The 16,428-nt window shown below is 41.3% G+C and overlaps 1 protein-coding gene across 2 annotated transcripts in view; it reads left to right on the forward strand.

Moving 5' to 3' along the window:
* The window catches only part of NPSR1 (neuropeptide S receptor 1), a gene marked incomplete at its 5' end in the record, with an annotated part of 195,543 nt that overhangs the window by 168,154 nt on the left and 10,961 nt on the right, over nucleotides 1-16,428 (forward strand). For both annotated transcript variants that reach the window (XM_079151746.1, XM_079151747.1), the window contains 2 exons: nucleotides 1,142-1,343; nucleotides 12,141-12,217. In XM_079151746.1, coding sequence (XP_079007872.1) covers nucleotides 1,142-1,343; nucleotides 12,141-12,217 — 279 coding nt within the window. The remainder of the gene's footprint in view (nucleotides 1-1,141; nucleotides 1,344-12,140; nucleotides 12,218-16,428) is intronic.

The following is a 16,428-nucleotide window of genomic DNA, read 5'->3' on the forward strand; positions in this document are numbered from 1 at the left end:
AAAATAAATATAAAAATAATTAGGAAAATATCAGTAATAGTGAAGAGATAGATGTAGCACCAGATATTAAAACACAAATCAAACTTTGATCATTAGAACAATAAGATACTGGAACCAGAATAGTATATATAAAGCATATGAACTTTCAAATTAGCTTGGAAAGGATGAGTTAGTATATAGAGTTGGAATAGCTCTCTACATACTTTTAAAAATATTAAATTACCACATGTCACAGCTAATTACAAATAAGGTTCCCATTGGATTGAAAAAGGTAACTTTTTAAACATAAATATACTAAAAGAATATAAAAATAAATCTTAGCCAGGGAAATTTCCCTATAGGTATCATACCAAATGCAGAAACAATAAGGAAAACAAAGAGAGTTTGTCACTATTTCAAAATTATTAAACAATTTATACAAATAATAAACCTCATAAATTAAAAGCAAAAGGACAAATGGAAAATATTTGAACTTATCAGGAAAAGAACTAACTTCTTATAAAGAACTTTGACAAAATCAGTTATGATGGTACATGCCTATAATCCCATCAACTCGAGGAGGCTGAGGTAGGAGGATTGTAAGTCCGAAGCCATCCTGGGCAACTTAGTGTGACCTTGTCTCAAAATAAAAAAATAAATAAAGAGGCCTGGGGATGTTGCTCAATGGTAAAGCATTCCTTGGTTAGATCCCCAGTACTGGGGCAGGAGAAAAGAACTTTGGCAAAGAAATAAAAGCATACCAATTGAAAAACAAAATGAGCAAAGGACATAAACAGATAAAGAAGCAAACACAAATAATTAGAAGCTATATCTAAAAATACTCATTTTGACTAATAGCTAAAGAATTGCAAGATTAAAAACTTAAACAGAAAGTTTACTGACCAGATAACAAGAGTAGATTAAGAATCCTCTCGGTGTTGGAGGAACACAGGGAAGTGGGAACCCACACTTCTGGTAGGAGCTATACATTGTAGACAGCAGGTGTTATCATCCCATTTTACACACACGGAGGCTGAGGCAGCAGGAGGTTCTGAGAGGTTCAAGTGACTCTCTCACAGACATCCTTTTCTACAATAGGCTCCAAGTGTGTTCCTGAGGATGTTCCCAGGTGCTCATGCATCTTTTTCTTTTCTCTGAGCAGAAAAGCAAGCCAAGGTTCTCATTGGGGTTGCCTGGAGCCTCTCCTTCCTGTTCTCCATTCCCACCCTGATCATATTCGGGAAAAGGACCCTCTCCAATGGTGAAGTGCAGTGCTGGGCCCTGTGGCCTGATGACTCATACTGGACCCCATACATGACCATTGTGGCCTTCCTGGTGTACTTCATCCCTCTGACAATCATCAGGTAAGCTGCCAGCAGACCAGACCCACATGGGGGCTTTCCTGCTTTGCCAGCTGCTGCTCTGCTCCCCTTCTGGTAATTCATTGTTCCTGAGGAAATGTCCAGGTCCTAAGATTTAAGCTAAAGCTACCATGGGCTAAGCCAACTCTTCCCAAGGAGAGTCAAGAGAGGAGAACTAACATTTACTGAGAATGTATTGTAGGGTAGGTATTGTGCCAAAAGGCTAACAATTACCCCATTCACAGTACAATCCTGTGAAATAAGCACCAATGTCTTCATTTTATGAATGATAAAAACCCAAATCAATGAGGTTAAGTAGCTTACCCAACACCACACAGGACTGAAATCCAGATTCAATTGAATATCCTATCATGAAGCCTTCCAAATACACGATGTGAAACTAGCTTCATGCACTTACAAATGGAAAGATAGACATACCTGAAACAAACTGAAGGAGACACTTGGTACACACTAATATACTTTAATATAAAGTACGTGTGCAATGTCTGGGGTCAGGTAATGGCAAGGGATATTTCTCAGAAGCCAACATTGAAGGAAGGAAGGATTCAGGTAGGAGAAGGAAAAGTAGGGAGGAAGCAGGCTCCCTGGTGACCAGAGATCAGAGTGAGTGGGGCACTGAGTAGACAGGCAGGCAGTTCCAGTGAGATAGAAGTTGGTAAAGGCCTTCTTTCAGTGGCTGGGGGAAGGTTCCTTGTGAGGGGCCTGGGCAACTGAGCTACAGGATGTGTACTTGGCCCTGCAGCCAATGGTGAGTCACAGATGGTCTTTCTGGAGCGATGACCACAGCACCCTGTTAATGGCAGGGTCTTGCTGAATGAAACAGTGGTCCCACATGTGTGGATAGGGTGAAGGACTGCAGGGAGAGAAATTCCATGTTAGCTGTGTACGCGGGCCACTTTTTGGGTGCCCCCATACCTACCAAGATGTGTCACATAATGAGTCCTAGACAAAGGAAAATCAGCCTTTGATTTTTGGTAGTATAAATAGTGTGATAAAATTCCTCATAATTAAAATTATACATGAATCTGATTATTTTCTCAGAACTCATTTTAGTAGAGTTTCTAGATCAAAGATGATACTCATTTTAAGACTTCTGATGCATATTCACCAACTACCCTCAGAAAAGGTGTGCTCCAGCCAACAGCATTGGTTTCCCTTCCCCAGTCCAATGCAAAAGAGCTTCTTTATTAAATCTTTCCCAAACTGCAAGGGTAAGAAAATATGCCTCATTGTTTTAATATAAATTTATTTCATTACCAAGCTGTTTGAATATTTTTCAAGTGTCTCCTAACATTGTAGGAATCACCTTTTTTGTGTTCTTCATTGTTTATCTTTGGTCTCCTAAAATACTAAATCTGGAAGAAACACTATTCATCACACACCCAACCCCTGGATTTTTGATAAGAGTAAACTAAGAACTAAAAGAAGCAAAGACACTTTCTTCCCTTCAGAGGTGGAGCTGGGCAGGAACAGAATGACCCCCAACAGTCAGATTTTAGCATCACTGAGTCTGGATGTTATCCAATCATCACTGCTGAATCGACAAATTAACATCCACATTTAATTTCAACTTACTGCCCTCCTTTTGCCAAGCTGAAGGTGGGAGGATGCTTGAAGGGAAAATGAAGCTTATTTAGACACCAATCAAAGCTAAGTCTTAGCAACAACCTTAGAAGGGGCTGAGGGAAGAGGAGAGAGCAAGAAAGCAGCTTGTGCAATCAAAGGCAACCAAGGCATTGATTTCCGTGGCAGCGCTGTCCTGGCTTCATTCCTGATTGATTTCCACTCTGCTCTGGGCACAGCCCAGACTCCACTGGGCAGATGCAGCAGCATGTGAGATGACCCTCACAACCCACAAGGACAGGTATCTGGCCGCATCTCACATCTTTCACTGTCTGAGATTTCTTCCCATATTAATTCAGGCTGTTTTTTTTTTTTTTTTTTTTAAACACAAGGACTTCTCAAACTTGCCTTAAGCCTAACTTGTCCTTTTTTTTTTTTTTTCTTTAAATGTCCTTGAAAAGGCAAAATATAATTTGTTTGCTGATTAAAGAAAATGATTTCAAAAGCGAGTTTCACCTAGCTCTCATCAAATAAGGCCTCCTTCAGGCCTGCTCCTTGCTCCTTGCTTCCAGTCTGACAGAACGATGAAAACTAGTCATTGACCTCCCTTGTCCTTGAGTTTCACAGAAGCAGTTCATGCCTCACAAGAAGACTGCTGCTCATCCTTTAGCTCCACTCTTCCCTAATCAGAGAACATGGTAGCTCCTCTCTCTGGGGTAGAAGGCATCTTCCACCTCTTGAACCAGGCCAGGCCCAGGTGGAGATCTGGGAAGAATTTGTTTTCCAGCTGGTTCTTGATATTTTTACCAGCAGCCAAGCCAGGGAACCTGCCTGGAGTCCTGCCTCCGCCCAATCCCTCTCTGCAGGCCAGATTCATTCACCTGCTCTCACGGAGTTTGGCCAAGACTGAGGAGAAACAGCTAGTGTGTCTCTTTGCAAATTCTGTAGAAGTGATTAAAATTCAAAGAAACAAAAACCAGGGAATATATATATAGGTAGATTTAGCTAACCAGAGAACATGTCACAATTTCTTTTTCAACCCTTGCTGGCACTGCCTGGGCTTTGCGGGCAGCTTCTCAACTTCCATTGACATGGAGAAAATAAACAGGAAGTTGGGGGAAAGTACTTCTAATTTCAAAGGGACTCTGTTACAGTAGAGTCTATTTCTCAGACCTAAGATTCAACTCTTCTCTCCCCTTCCTTCTCTCTCTCTCTCTCTCTCTCTCTCTCTCTCTCTCTCTCTCTCTCTCTCTCTCTCTCTCTCTCTCTCTCTCTCTCTTTTTCTCTCTCTCTCCCTCTCTGGTCCCCCGCCCTTTTCTTCCACCATCCCTGCTTTTCACTTCCCCACCACACTAACTTGATTCAGTTTCTTGTACCTCTTTTAAGGGAAGGTTAAATAACTCCTAATGCCAAGCCCAAGTATAGAAAAGGATCAGTTCAAAGTTCTCTCTAACTTTGTAAACCACTTCACTGTTCTCAGAAGTGCTGTATATGTTGTGTATGTTCTTATGAAATCAATAGGCAAAAAAACCTTTGTTGTTTTAATTGGCATTTCTTTCATCACAAAAGAGGTTGAACATACTTTATATATTTATTGTCATTTTTAAAACAAAATATATATTCAAATTCTTTTACCCATTTTTTGTTGGAATGCTTTCATTTGCTGTATTCTTAATCTTTGAGATATTCTTCAGGCATTAACCTTTTTTGTTTTTAATATGTTGTGAATAGCTTGTCATTTTCTCCTTCATATTGGATATGGTTTTATTTTGTTTTTAGTTAATAATGATTGACATCAGAAAAAGAAAGTAAAAATAGCTGAATTACTGACTTTTCTGCCATGAATAGCACAAGGTTTTACTTACTGAAGATTTACATTCATTTAATATTGGCTAGCAGAAGATGACTGATCCTTTTCGAGGACTCCCTGGCTGTTCCAGGGTAAGCTGCTGATGCCCACTGCTTGTCCCCACTGCTCCAGCCTTAATAAACCATTTGCTGCTCCATGAACGCACACTCCTCGCACCGTGTGCCTTCATGTACCTCATTCTTCATGCCTGAGCACCCTTCCACACTCACTGTATCTTGCTTTTACCAAACAAGTTCACATCCTTCACGTCTCATTTCCATTAACAAACTCCATGGTGGAGCTGTCCCTGCCGACCCTAGGCCAGAGGGCACCTCACGTCTTCACTTCCCTAACATCACTTTGCTCATATTATTTTTAGGACTCAGCGGTAGTGCGATCTCCTGATCATGTGGCTACATCTTGTGAGGGCAAGGACTGCTGCCTCTTAATTTCTGAATTCCAATCTGGCACACAGTGGGCACTTGGTACCCTTGGTCAACGTTGGATTGAGTCAACAATGCAGACTGCATGATAAACTGCCCCAGTCACACAACAGATTTTTCATGGCTCTCTCTGTTTCTGTCTCTGCCCACCCCACCCCACCCCACCACACACACACTTAATTCAGAAATGATTACACAGTGCCTAGATCAGTTTTTGGTATACCGTATCTCCTCCATAAGTACACATGAAAGGAAGGGAGGAAGGAAGGCAGGGAGGAAGAAATGAGAAAAAGGGAGGCATTGTACTGTTTGTGACAAATTCTGCCAAGAGCTGTGCATGAATAAAGATGTTGCTGTTCCATCGTCAACTTAATCAGGCTCCCAGGACTTGAAGTCATAGTGACTGACAGCAAAAGCAATACATTGCTTTTCTGGTCAAAACAACTCCTGTGGTTTTAAAATTCATTTGACAGAACTGTCTAATTGTTGCAGGGGAGGTTATTAGCCCTGGTGTAATTGCTTTACACTAGCTGTGCTTATTTTCTCCCTATTTAATTGATTTCTCATCCTCGTATTATTCTTATCTCTGAGATAAAGGTATAGGCAGAGAAGATAGATGACCAAAAATTACAAAGGAATAAGTGGAAAAATGCATTTTAGTCATGGAGCACTGATTTGTGATATGTGAGAAAAATACATTTATTTTGCTTGGAGAATAGGGATCAGTCTGTGGGAAAGTCCCAGGCTGGTTGGTCCCCTGTGGAGCACAAAGCCCTGGTGAGTGAAAGGTCCCCAAGGGCTTGGGCAGCACTGCCCAGGGCCTCGAGGTCCAAGGACAAGGAGAATAACATGGGATTGAGTCAACATATCATATCAGGAAAGTAATGACATCCTATATATTTTGTTACCGAAGAGGTGGCAAAATGTTGGTATATCTTTAGAAAAAACCTTTCTTACTAGTTTGCCACATTCTAGTGAGGGTGTTTGAACTTCCCCCATCTATTCCACTTCCATTCCTGATTATTCATGGCAAACCCTCCCCTGAACATGTGATTGGTTCAGGAATGACTATATGATCCAATTCTGACCAATAAGGTGCAAGAGAGGGCCCTTTGGAAATTTTTGGGGAAAGATTTCTCCATTCTCAAGAAAGAAGCCCAGGAAAGGGGCTCCTCTTCTTCCTCCATTGCTGGGCTGTGCTACACTGCCAGCTGGAACTTCAGCAGTTTGACAAGAAGTTACATTGAAAAGAGAAGAGGGGAAGGTATGAAAGAAATGCAAGTTTTTTAAGTTTAGCAAGCTATGTCTTGAAGTTGCAATTATGAGAGATAATAAATAGTCAAACTGCAGAAGTCAATTTGAATTGGGAGTTTTCCGTAACTTTGTACCAAAAGCATCCTCACTGATACCCAACTGTTCATACCTGCTAGTACTAGACATCAGTGAATTCATCTGATCTACTGTAGACTGTAAAGTGACTTTTACTCCTGGTAACTTTAAGAAATCTCAGTTAACTCCATGGTACCAAATGAGTTATTTGGGGCATCCCTTTTTCTGTCCTGGAAGCTCATCAGACTGCATGCTAATGAACTACATATATTAGGACTTTAATTTTTTCTTAGTTCCTCAAGTAACAAGTTGTTTCATCTTTCCACCCAAAGATTAATTCTGCCTTCATACTGCCCCAAGCCCAACTGCATCCAGGTGTATTTGTGAACTCTTGACCCTCCATGTGTCTTTCCATTTATTCATGGTTTCTAGATTTCCCTGTTTCTCACCCACTCTGTGTCAAACATTGAGCCAGGCAAGGGGAATACAGCAGTGGTAAGACATACATGGCTTCCAGAATCTTCTCTAATCACAGAAAGACAGCCAGTTGGGACAGGGGGGAGTTACATCATATGGTGATGTGCATAAGAGTCTGGTAAAGTAGAGAGCCCTAGGGGACCCAGAGTAGGAGGTGATAACCTGGTCCAGAGGCCAAGCAAGTGGTCTAGGAATAAGTAACTAAAACCATATATGGCATATGTATCCCAAATAAACTCCAAAAGGAAACCCATGTCCCACCTTTGCTGTGACACAGTGTCATATGCTGGATAACAACCTGTGAAGTCAGAGGACCCTGGCTATGGTCTAGCCTATCTTCTAGTTGTGTAGACTCAGCCAAGTCACTAAATCTCTCAAAGCTAAAGACTTCTCACCTAGAAATTGGTAATATTGCTAGCACTGTCCTTATAAAGTTGTTGGAGAGATTAAATCTTATAACCTCCATAAAGAATTTGGCCTAATTATTTCTTCACTGCTATGGTGAGCAAATGACCATTATTTTCATAATTACCATCATGTCAGAGCTTTGCTGGAAAACAGACCTCAATGGAAATCATATTTCTGACACTTCTGACATGGTTTGGAATGGTATGGGAATGTTCCCCAAAGTCTCATGTGTCCAGAGGTAGGGCTTTTAGAAAACTATTGGATCTTGAAGGCTCGGACCTCAGCATTGGATTAATCCATTGATAGCTGCATGGACTACTAGGCGGTGAGACCTAGTTGGAGGAAGCAGGAAGTGAGCCCTGGAAAAGTGTATCTTATATCTGGCCCCTTTTCCTTTCATATTCTCTCTCTCCCTCTCTATCTCCCCCTCTCTCTCTCTCTCTCCCTCTCTCCTTCCAGCTGCTATAAGTTGAGCAGCTTTCTTTAGCCCCACCCTACCACCATGATGTTCTGACTCACCTTGGGCCCACAGCAATGGAGCAGGCAACCATGGACTGAATCCTCTGAAAGCATGAGTTAAAATAAATCCTCCTTCCTCAAAATTGTTCATGCCAGGTATTGTGCTTACAGCAACATAAAGCCAACTAACACAACTATCTATTTGTGAGACCCCAGTTTTGTCATCCACTAACACAACTATCTGTGAGACCCCAGTTTTGTCATCCATGAAGGGGAGACAAGGCCCTTCTTCCCAGAGTTCATATATGACATCTCAAAATAAAAATTTGTCTGAAACAGAAAACACAATTAATATGCATTAAGCATTTACCATATGGTGCCCAGCACCATGTTAACAGATGGAGTTAATGAGACAAGGTTGTCAAGTGCTTTATAGAAGAGCAGGCACACAGCAGGACTCAACACTCACTACTCACCCCCTGACCATGCCCCGCAGAGTGCTGGGGCAAGAGGTGAAACACACAGCTCTCGCTCCCATTTCAGTATTCCTGAGCCAAATGATGTGGTTTCTTCTGGGGCATAAGTTCTTCTTCTTAGTATCAGGTCACTCTACTTTGGTCTCTTCATAAAGGGATGGAATAAAATCCAAGGACAAGTCAATAGCAGTCCCATAATTGTCACCTTCTTTTACCAGTCTAGTGGAATAGCTTCCTGTCCATTCCTTATCCCTTTTTAACCTGTGCTCCATACCATATCCAGAGCCACCAGTTTGTGTGGACAGTTGCTCAGCATACAACAGTATGAAATGAAAAATACAAGTGTCCCTCACTACTGCCTGTTAGACATTGCTTTTGTAGACTATTCCAGGACTATTTGCTTCCTATACAAATACATACATAAATATTTTTTTCTTATTTTATACACAAATGAAAACAAATTATACATAATGAACAATGTCTGACAGCGGGAAAAATAAGCTAATCATTTCACTTTCCTCCTTAAAGTCCTTCAGTAGGTTTTTATTGTCTCAGAATTATTTCATACTTTTAACTCAGCAGTGTGCAGTGGTGCACACCTGCAATCCCAGCAGCTCAGGAGGCTGAGGCAGGAGAATCATAACTTCAAAGCCAGCCTCAGCAACTTAGCAAGGCCCTAAGCAACTTAGTGAAACCCTGTTACAAAATAAAATATTAAAAGAGTTGGGAGTGTGGCTCAGTGGTTAAATACCCCTGGGTTCAATCTCTGGTACCAAAAAAAAAAAAACAAACTTTGACCCAGTTCACAAGGTCATGAATGATCTGCTTCCCTAATCTCCAAATTCCAGCCACACTGGTCTTCAAGTGCACCACACTCTCTTCTGCCTCAGAACCTTTGCACATGCAGCTCCCTCTACCTGAGGTCACCCTCTTCTTCATTTGGAAAATATTTTTATCTTTCAGGTCTCAGCTGAAAGTTCACTTTCTCTGGTAAAGCTTCCTCAACTCCCAGAACAAGTCAGGGCCCCTGTTATACCATTGTACCACTGGCATTTTATCTTTCTAGCATTTTATTCTTGTAATAAGACAGTGCTTATGACATTATTTTATTATTTTTTATCTCTCCAAATAAGATGTGGGTATCCAGGGCACCAGCACATTTTCTGTTTTACCATCCATGGTTTCCATGGTGTTTCAACTACTGCCTGGGATGAACAGGTGTTCAAAATGAATATTAGGAAACTAATATTTATGAAGAAAAGAAATAAAGTAAGGCACCAGCTCATAGAAGAGTAAAAGTGGTCTTTTTGTCAAGTGTTGGGTACAAGTACAGAGCACAGGGGCATGTGGCTTCTAACAAGATCTCCAGAGCACAACTGGACACCACTGTCAGGCCCCAAATGTGAGGGTCAGGAAAGCTGGTTGGCTTAGGTCCTCTCTGACTCTGAAGGTCTATGGCTCTAGGACTGTGATGGGTACCCAACAAGTCCAGACCCTGTGCTAAGTCCTGAGGAGTTCATGAAGGAAGCACTTGTGATCTCAGTGGAGCAATGTCCATTGTGTCCTGTGGGAGAGCAAAGTATTTGTTCTGTTTCCCAGATGCTTACCATACATGATGCAGAAGACTAGCTTCCAGAAAAGCTAAGCCTATTGACAAAGTGAAGATAGACCAAAGACATGGAAGAAGTTGTAATGAAGATGCTTTTTCTTAGCTGTGTTCTGAGAATGGGCTATTTCCAAAACGACTAATCTTTAATGTCTGACTGCCCTAGACAAGACTCCATGTAGCCAATGTTCTCCCAGCATGGAGGGTCCAAGGAAGGGGAAGCTGAAGGGACAATCCACAGAACTTGCTGATTAGTTAAATCAAGGAATATAAAAGAAGAAGACAAACATTATGCAGATGTCTCTGTGATGCATGGCTGCTATGTTCTAAGAAATAGCTTGGTTTGAGCATTAACCAAAAGGGACAGCCTAGGAACCAGGTGTTTGCCCATCTAACAGTGAAGCTGGCCTTGTATTTCCACTCATCCGATTGGTCCTAAGTAGAAAAAGAAAAATCCCTAACTCATAAGACCTTTTTGAACTTTTCTATTGGGCTTATGGTTGATGGTCATTAAATATTTGAATTAGTATTCAATTAAACACTAGGGTTCTAATTGTCAGACACCATTAACATTTCATGGTGATTGTAATCTTACCTCATGTTTCATTTACCTGGGATATTCTAACATTCGACTTAGGTTGAAGAATAGACTCACTTAAAACTTTTTTCCCATTTTCTTCTGTAATGAAGGCACATAAATTCCAGAAAAGTCCCTGGGAAGGAATATGAGAAGGAGTAGGATGCTCCAAGGGGCCCCTGAGCTTTCCTGGAGCACTCAGAGGAGCTTGCTGAGCAAGACTGGAAGAGGCAGGAAGGGATGGTGAGCTCTAACAGGCATTACACAGTCATTAATTAAGCTATAGTCTAAAGATCATTAAAAGCAATTAGTGCTTTGTCAGTTACTGCAAACTGGAGTTCTGATTTTTTTTTTAAACTAGTGATTCTCAAGAGGAAAGATTAGGCAGTTATAAAACAGAGCAGTGCTTTATCCCGAGGTTTTTAGTTGAGGTGCTTAAATAAACTTGAAATGTCAAATAACATTAAAAAGTATCTAAGGTTTTATATTTAACAAAGGAGATGTAGAATGCAAAATTTGCCGATGTGTGTAAATCATTAATACTCTGTTAGACCCAGTTTATGTCATTCAAGAGTGTGGATGATGTAATGTGAAAAACAGACCAAAAAAAAAAAAAAAAAACCAGAAAGAAATTATGTTTTCAAGTCTCTACTGATTTTCAGGCAATGAAGAAGTACTGGGCCCTTTAAATACTACCACATTTAAGACTCAAAAAACTCTTTTTTTTTAATAATCATATATAGTGAAATATCTAAATAAATATAAATATATATAAACATATATATAAACCCCTCAGAATTTGTATTATTAACCCCATTTTACAGATTCTCAACTGAAGCTTAGTGTCTTAATTATCTATTGCTGTGGAACAAATTATCACAAACTTAGTGACTTAAAAATAATGCCTCTGTTACCTGCAGTTTCTGTGAGTAAAGGGTCTGACAGGGTCCCTGCTCAGGCAAGGCTGTCATCAGGTGCTAACTACGACCCGGGAAGGGGTGTCATCAGAGGCTCAGTTGGAGAAGGCCCTTTTCCAAGTTCCCTCAGGGTTTTAGCAGAATTAATCTCACTGGGGCTGCAGGATTCACAGCAGCTTGTTTCTTTAAAGCCAGCAACAGAGACAGACACCAGCAAGACAGGTGCTTTGCTCTATGTAATCACATGGGCCACACTGGGTTGATCAGAAGCAAGTCACAGGTCCTGTCCACATTCAGAGGAGAGGGTCATTCAAAGGCATCAAAACTGAAGGCAGGGACACAGAGGCTACCTAAACTGCTCATAGTCAAGGTCACACAGCCAGTACGTGGTAGGGGAAACCCAGGTCTTTCTGACAGCTAAGCTGATGTTTGGATTCTCAACACAGCTCTACTTCTAAGCACCTGGATTGTTTGACTTCCCCAGGTCCTGGCCTCCTCACTTAAAAATGCAAGCAGCTCTATCTCATTGACCTTTGAGGTTCTCCCAGTTTCAGCAAGTATAGGTAGCAGGTGTGGTTGAGACCCCATTCTCAGGGAAGTGGTAGTGGTCTCCCTGTGTGTCCTCACAGAAGGAAACATCAGGCATTTTAATCTTCCCTCTGGTCCTTTCTGCAGCATCATCTATGGCATTGTGATCCGAACTATTTGGATTAAAAGCAAAGCCCAGGAGATGGTGGTTTCTAACTGCTCGGGTAAGTAGTGGTATCACCCAATTCATGGCTAATTTTGTTCCTGCAGAGGTTTTTCTCTGGCAAGCATGAGCTGAGGTTTCCTGCACAGTTTTATACAAGCCTGCACAATTATATCAGGACTCAGCTCACAAATCAGACCCACCCAAAGCTGTCTCTAGCAGGCTCTGTCTTCCCCACCTGGCACCCTAAAAACTGGGAGAAGGAAGGAGGCAAACTGTACCAGCAAAGTTCATCCAAGCAGTCATTGGGCCAAGATGGACAGTCTCCCCAGACTCCGGCCAGGCAGGAAGCACCCTGGAGGATGCAGAAAAGAGAGACCATTTGAGAACACCATTCATTCAGCAAACATGAGGCTGGGCCTTCCTGTTGAATTTAGAGATGGGTAAATCTGCCATCTGTCCACAAAACAACCCTGGGCTACATGCCAGCTAAGGAATGGTCCACATGTTTTCTTTACTGCCCCAACACACCAACTTGAACTAGCCTGCACCTGAGATGGCCCGCTAGGACCCTTCCCAAATTCATTTCAGTGAACCTGGATAAGCAGAACCTCCTAAGCAACAGAGACCTAGAGACTGGCTTTGCTTCCCAAGCAAGATTCTTGGGCCTGACTCAGGTCACCTTGGAGAAAGCACAGCAAATGGATAGGCCAGAAAGAGGAAAAAGAACTGGTATTTTGTTTGTTATAATGTGATAGTTTTGTACGGTGAGACTGGCTCTGCTTAGGTTCCATGCCTCCTCCCATTTCTTGTGTGTATGCACACACACACGTACACATGCACAACCCACAAGGTCACATACACAAAACATATGCAAATACACAAACCTTCGCACACTTAGGCTTACTTATATGTACTTACTTATGTACACACATACATACATAGTCATACGCACTCAGACATGAGCAGCAAGCTACAAAACAAATATCTGCAATAAATAAGAAGAGCTGATTTCTATTCCACATACGCCCCTAAAAGCTGTGCCACCTCGCCAAGTCATGTAACCTCTCTGAGCTTCAAGATATTAAAATAAGGGGGTCAACTTGGTCCCCTCTAAGTCCTCTTCTTTTCAGACTTGGAGTTAACAACACACCTGTATTGGACCAAGACTGAGCTTATCACATTCCCCTGGAAGCCCCTTCTTCCCATATGATGTGAGCCAGCCAAGAGGATTCACAAGAGTCACTGGACACTGGCAATCTCTGTCTCTTTCCCTAGGAGAATGAGTACAGATGTGTAGGTCTTCATGTTCTCATCTGAATTCAGTTCAGTTCTGCAGTGCTCTGCATCCAGGAATGGTGCAGAGGGCTAGGAATGACAAATAAGTCCATAGCACGGTTCCTGACTGTATGCAGATGGCAGTCTAGGGTCTGGTGTCTCAGCAACACAGACACACAGGACAGAGGGGCAGGCAGAGCAGCTGCTGTTAGCCACTTCACTAGGTCCTTCCCATGTGTTATCTCATTATCCCCTAAAAACCACCTGAGGTGGTATTATTGATTGTCTTTTCCAGATAAAAGACTTAAGGGTTCAGCAATTCACTTGTTTCTATGGGTAGCATGTGACATGACCAGGAGGCGGATGTACATGATTGACTAGAGAGCCCTTTCTCCCCTAAATCAGGCTAGGATGCCTCCCAGGAGGAAGCACATCATAGACAGAAGGGGTGGGTGACTCAAAGAAGAGCTAAAGAAAAGCAAAAGAAAGAAGAAGAAAAAAAAAAACCTTCTCTTGATTAAAAATCCAAGCTCAAGGTCTTTGGCGCTACCTCCCCTCCGTGGCCCTCCCTCCAGTCACCTTCAGAGCACCACCCTGTCTCATCTCCTGAAGTTTTTGTTTTCATACATTTTAAATCTCATGACTGGTCATGTTTAGGGCCCAATTTTGCTGAGACAGCTAGGTCCTCCTGTACTTTCAGATAATTGGATTCGGTTAAGCCCCTGTCCTGTGATTTCTACCAATCCCAGCAGGATGGCCTGCTCCTCCCTGCCTGCCCGGCTGAGCACACACCCTCACTGGTTCCCCTTCTCCAGCTCTCTGCTCCCTCCACTACTGCTCCATCAAGCTGTGGAGTCCACCTCTTTTTCCATGAGTTCACAGTTCACAAGAGTGAATAGGATTGATGCTTCTGGAGGTTTGGGGTCACAGAAGGTCTCCACATGCCACCAGCTACCCGCCTTCCCTTTGTTGGTAGTCCTCCCTTCACTGTGGTTGAAGTCCTGTCTCTCTCCAGAGTCCCCCATAATTCCCTTCTACTACATCTTCCAGGCCCTGCACTGGTAGACTCCCTCTGACCTTCAGTACTGAAGGTTAGAGATTTCTTTCCATTGAAATACAGTATGACATTGCCCTCCTTGGAGGGGGGAATGCTACAGTTTTTATTCTTTAACATAATTGTGCATCTCCATTGCACCTATTTTTAGTTGTCTCTATCCTTTATGAACATTAGTGACCTCCTTCTGGAATGAGACCAGCTGGTATTCTCAAAAGATCATATGTTTTCTGTGTCTTATTCACAAATGGAACTCACTTGATTTGCTATCTGTCCTAAGAGCCAGCCAGTGCTGGAGTTGGCCATTAAGCAGGAACTCCAGCAGTGCTGGCATGCCAGGATTATTGCTCATCAACAAGAGGACATTAGCAATGATTAGTGTGAACAGAAGCTCACTTTGTAAACACTGGCTGCAAAATTCAAGCCATCCTTAGTATAGAAACCATTCTTCCTCCTAACAAATGTCTATTTTCTCCCACTCAAAAGCAGACTGAAAGAAAAAGCAAAACTGTTTTATAAATGATCTCAAGACTTTCCCACAAACAAATGTAAAGGGTGATAAGTGGATCAATTTCCCAACCTTACACATTGTCTTTCACAAATGAGCATGTTCTTAATGTCCATCTGATCCTCTAAATCCATGGAGGCAGGAGACTGGGAAGGCTCACCCAAGGAGTAGATCAAGTGTAACATATCTGCATGGAAGTGGGTCTCGTCATAATGGCTTGTCAAATGTGATGTGACCCATGCACTATCCAAAGTGCATGTTTCAGATTAAATGAGGCAGAATGGGGTGGAGAAAAAAAAGGCATGGATTAGGAAATGGGTTAGAGTCCTGTCACTATCTAGCTTAACACATTTAAGATAAAACCCTTAACTGCTCTCGGTATTAGCTTCTTCAGCAGTAACTGTGGATAAAATGACTTCTCTACACATAAACTACATTCAAGAAAAGCATAAAGATACAAATAAATATTATAACATTTTCTGGATAGTAAGATTCAGTATCACAAAGACACTAACTCTGCCCAACTGATCTATGATATAATACTGTTCCAATCAAAAGTGGATTGCACCAGTGTATTGAGATTGATAAACTGCTTTTAAAATATACATTGAAAAGCCAAAAGCCAAGAATAGTCAAGATATTCCTGGAGAAGTAGAACAATGTAGAAGAGGTTTGCTGTACCAGATATTAAGATTTATTACAAAGCCAGGGTGGTTAATAGAGTGTGGTATTGGCACAATACAATAGACAAATAGATAATAAAACAACCCAAATGGACCTGTACATATATGAGAACGTGATAGATGTCAGAAGATCATAGGAAAAGAAATGAAACTGAATCTTTACCTCTGTCCATATGTATAAACAAATTCCAGGGGAATTAGAGACTTAAATGTGAAATCTTAGACTTTTAAAACAAAAACAGATGAAATCCTTGTGACATTAAGGAAAGAAGATTTTCTTAAATAAGATACATGATGCATTGAATTATAAAAGGAAAATGCATAAATTTGGCTCCATTAACATATAAACTATAAATTCACAAACTGGGTGAAGCTATTTACAACACATATACCTGGAAAAAGATTAGTGTACAGAATATATGTAGAACTACTAAAAATCAATTAAGAACATTCTTTCAGTGTCAACTTTAAAAATCAGAACAAAGGGAAACAGGAATGGCCAAAAATAAGATTCAACACTTCATCCATAATCAGGAAAGTACATGTTTAAATCTGAATTCGATATAATTTTCCACCACAAAATTAGTAAAATTGTAAAAATCCCAGTTCTAAGTATTAGCAAAGATATGACTCTCAAGGTTTATGGTTTCCTTGGCAATATAATTCTTCAAAAATAGTAGAATTCTGATCTATTTACTTTCTGATCTTACATTCTAGAAACCATACGCAAAAGGCTGTTCTTAATAAAA

This window comes from Sciurus vulgaris (genome assembly GCF_902686455.1).
Source record: "Sciurus vulgaris genome assembly, chromosome: 8".
Classification (NCBI taxonomy): domain Eukaryota; kingdom Metazoa; phylum Chordata; class Mammalia; order Rodentia; family Sciuridae; genus Sciurus; species Sciurus vulgaris.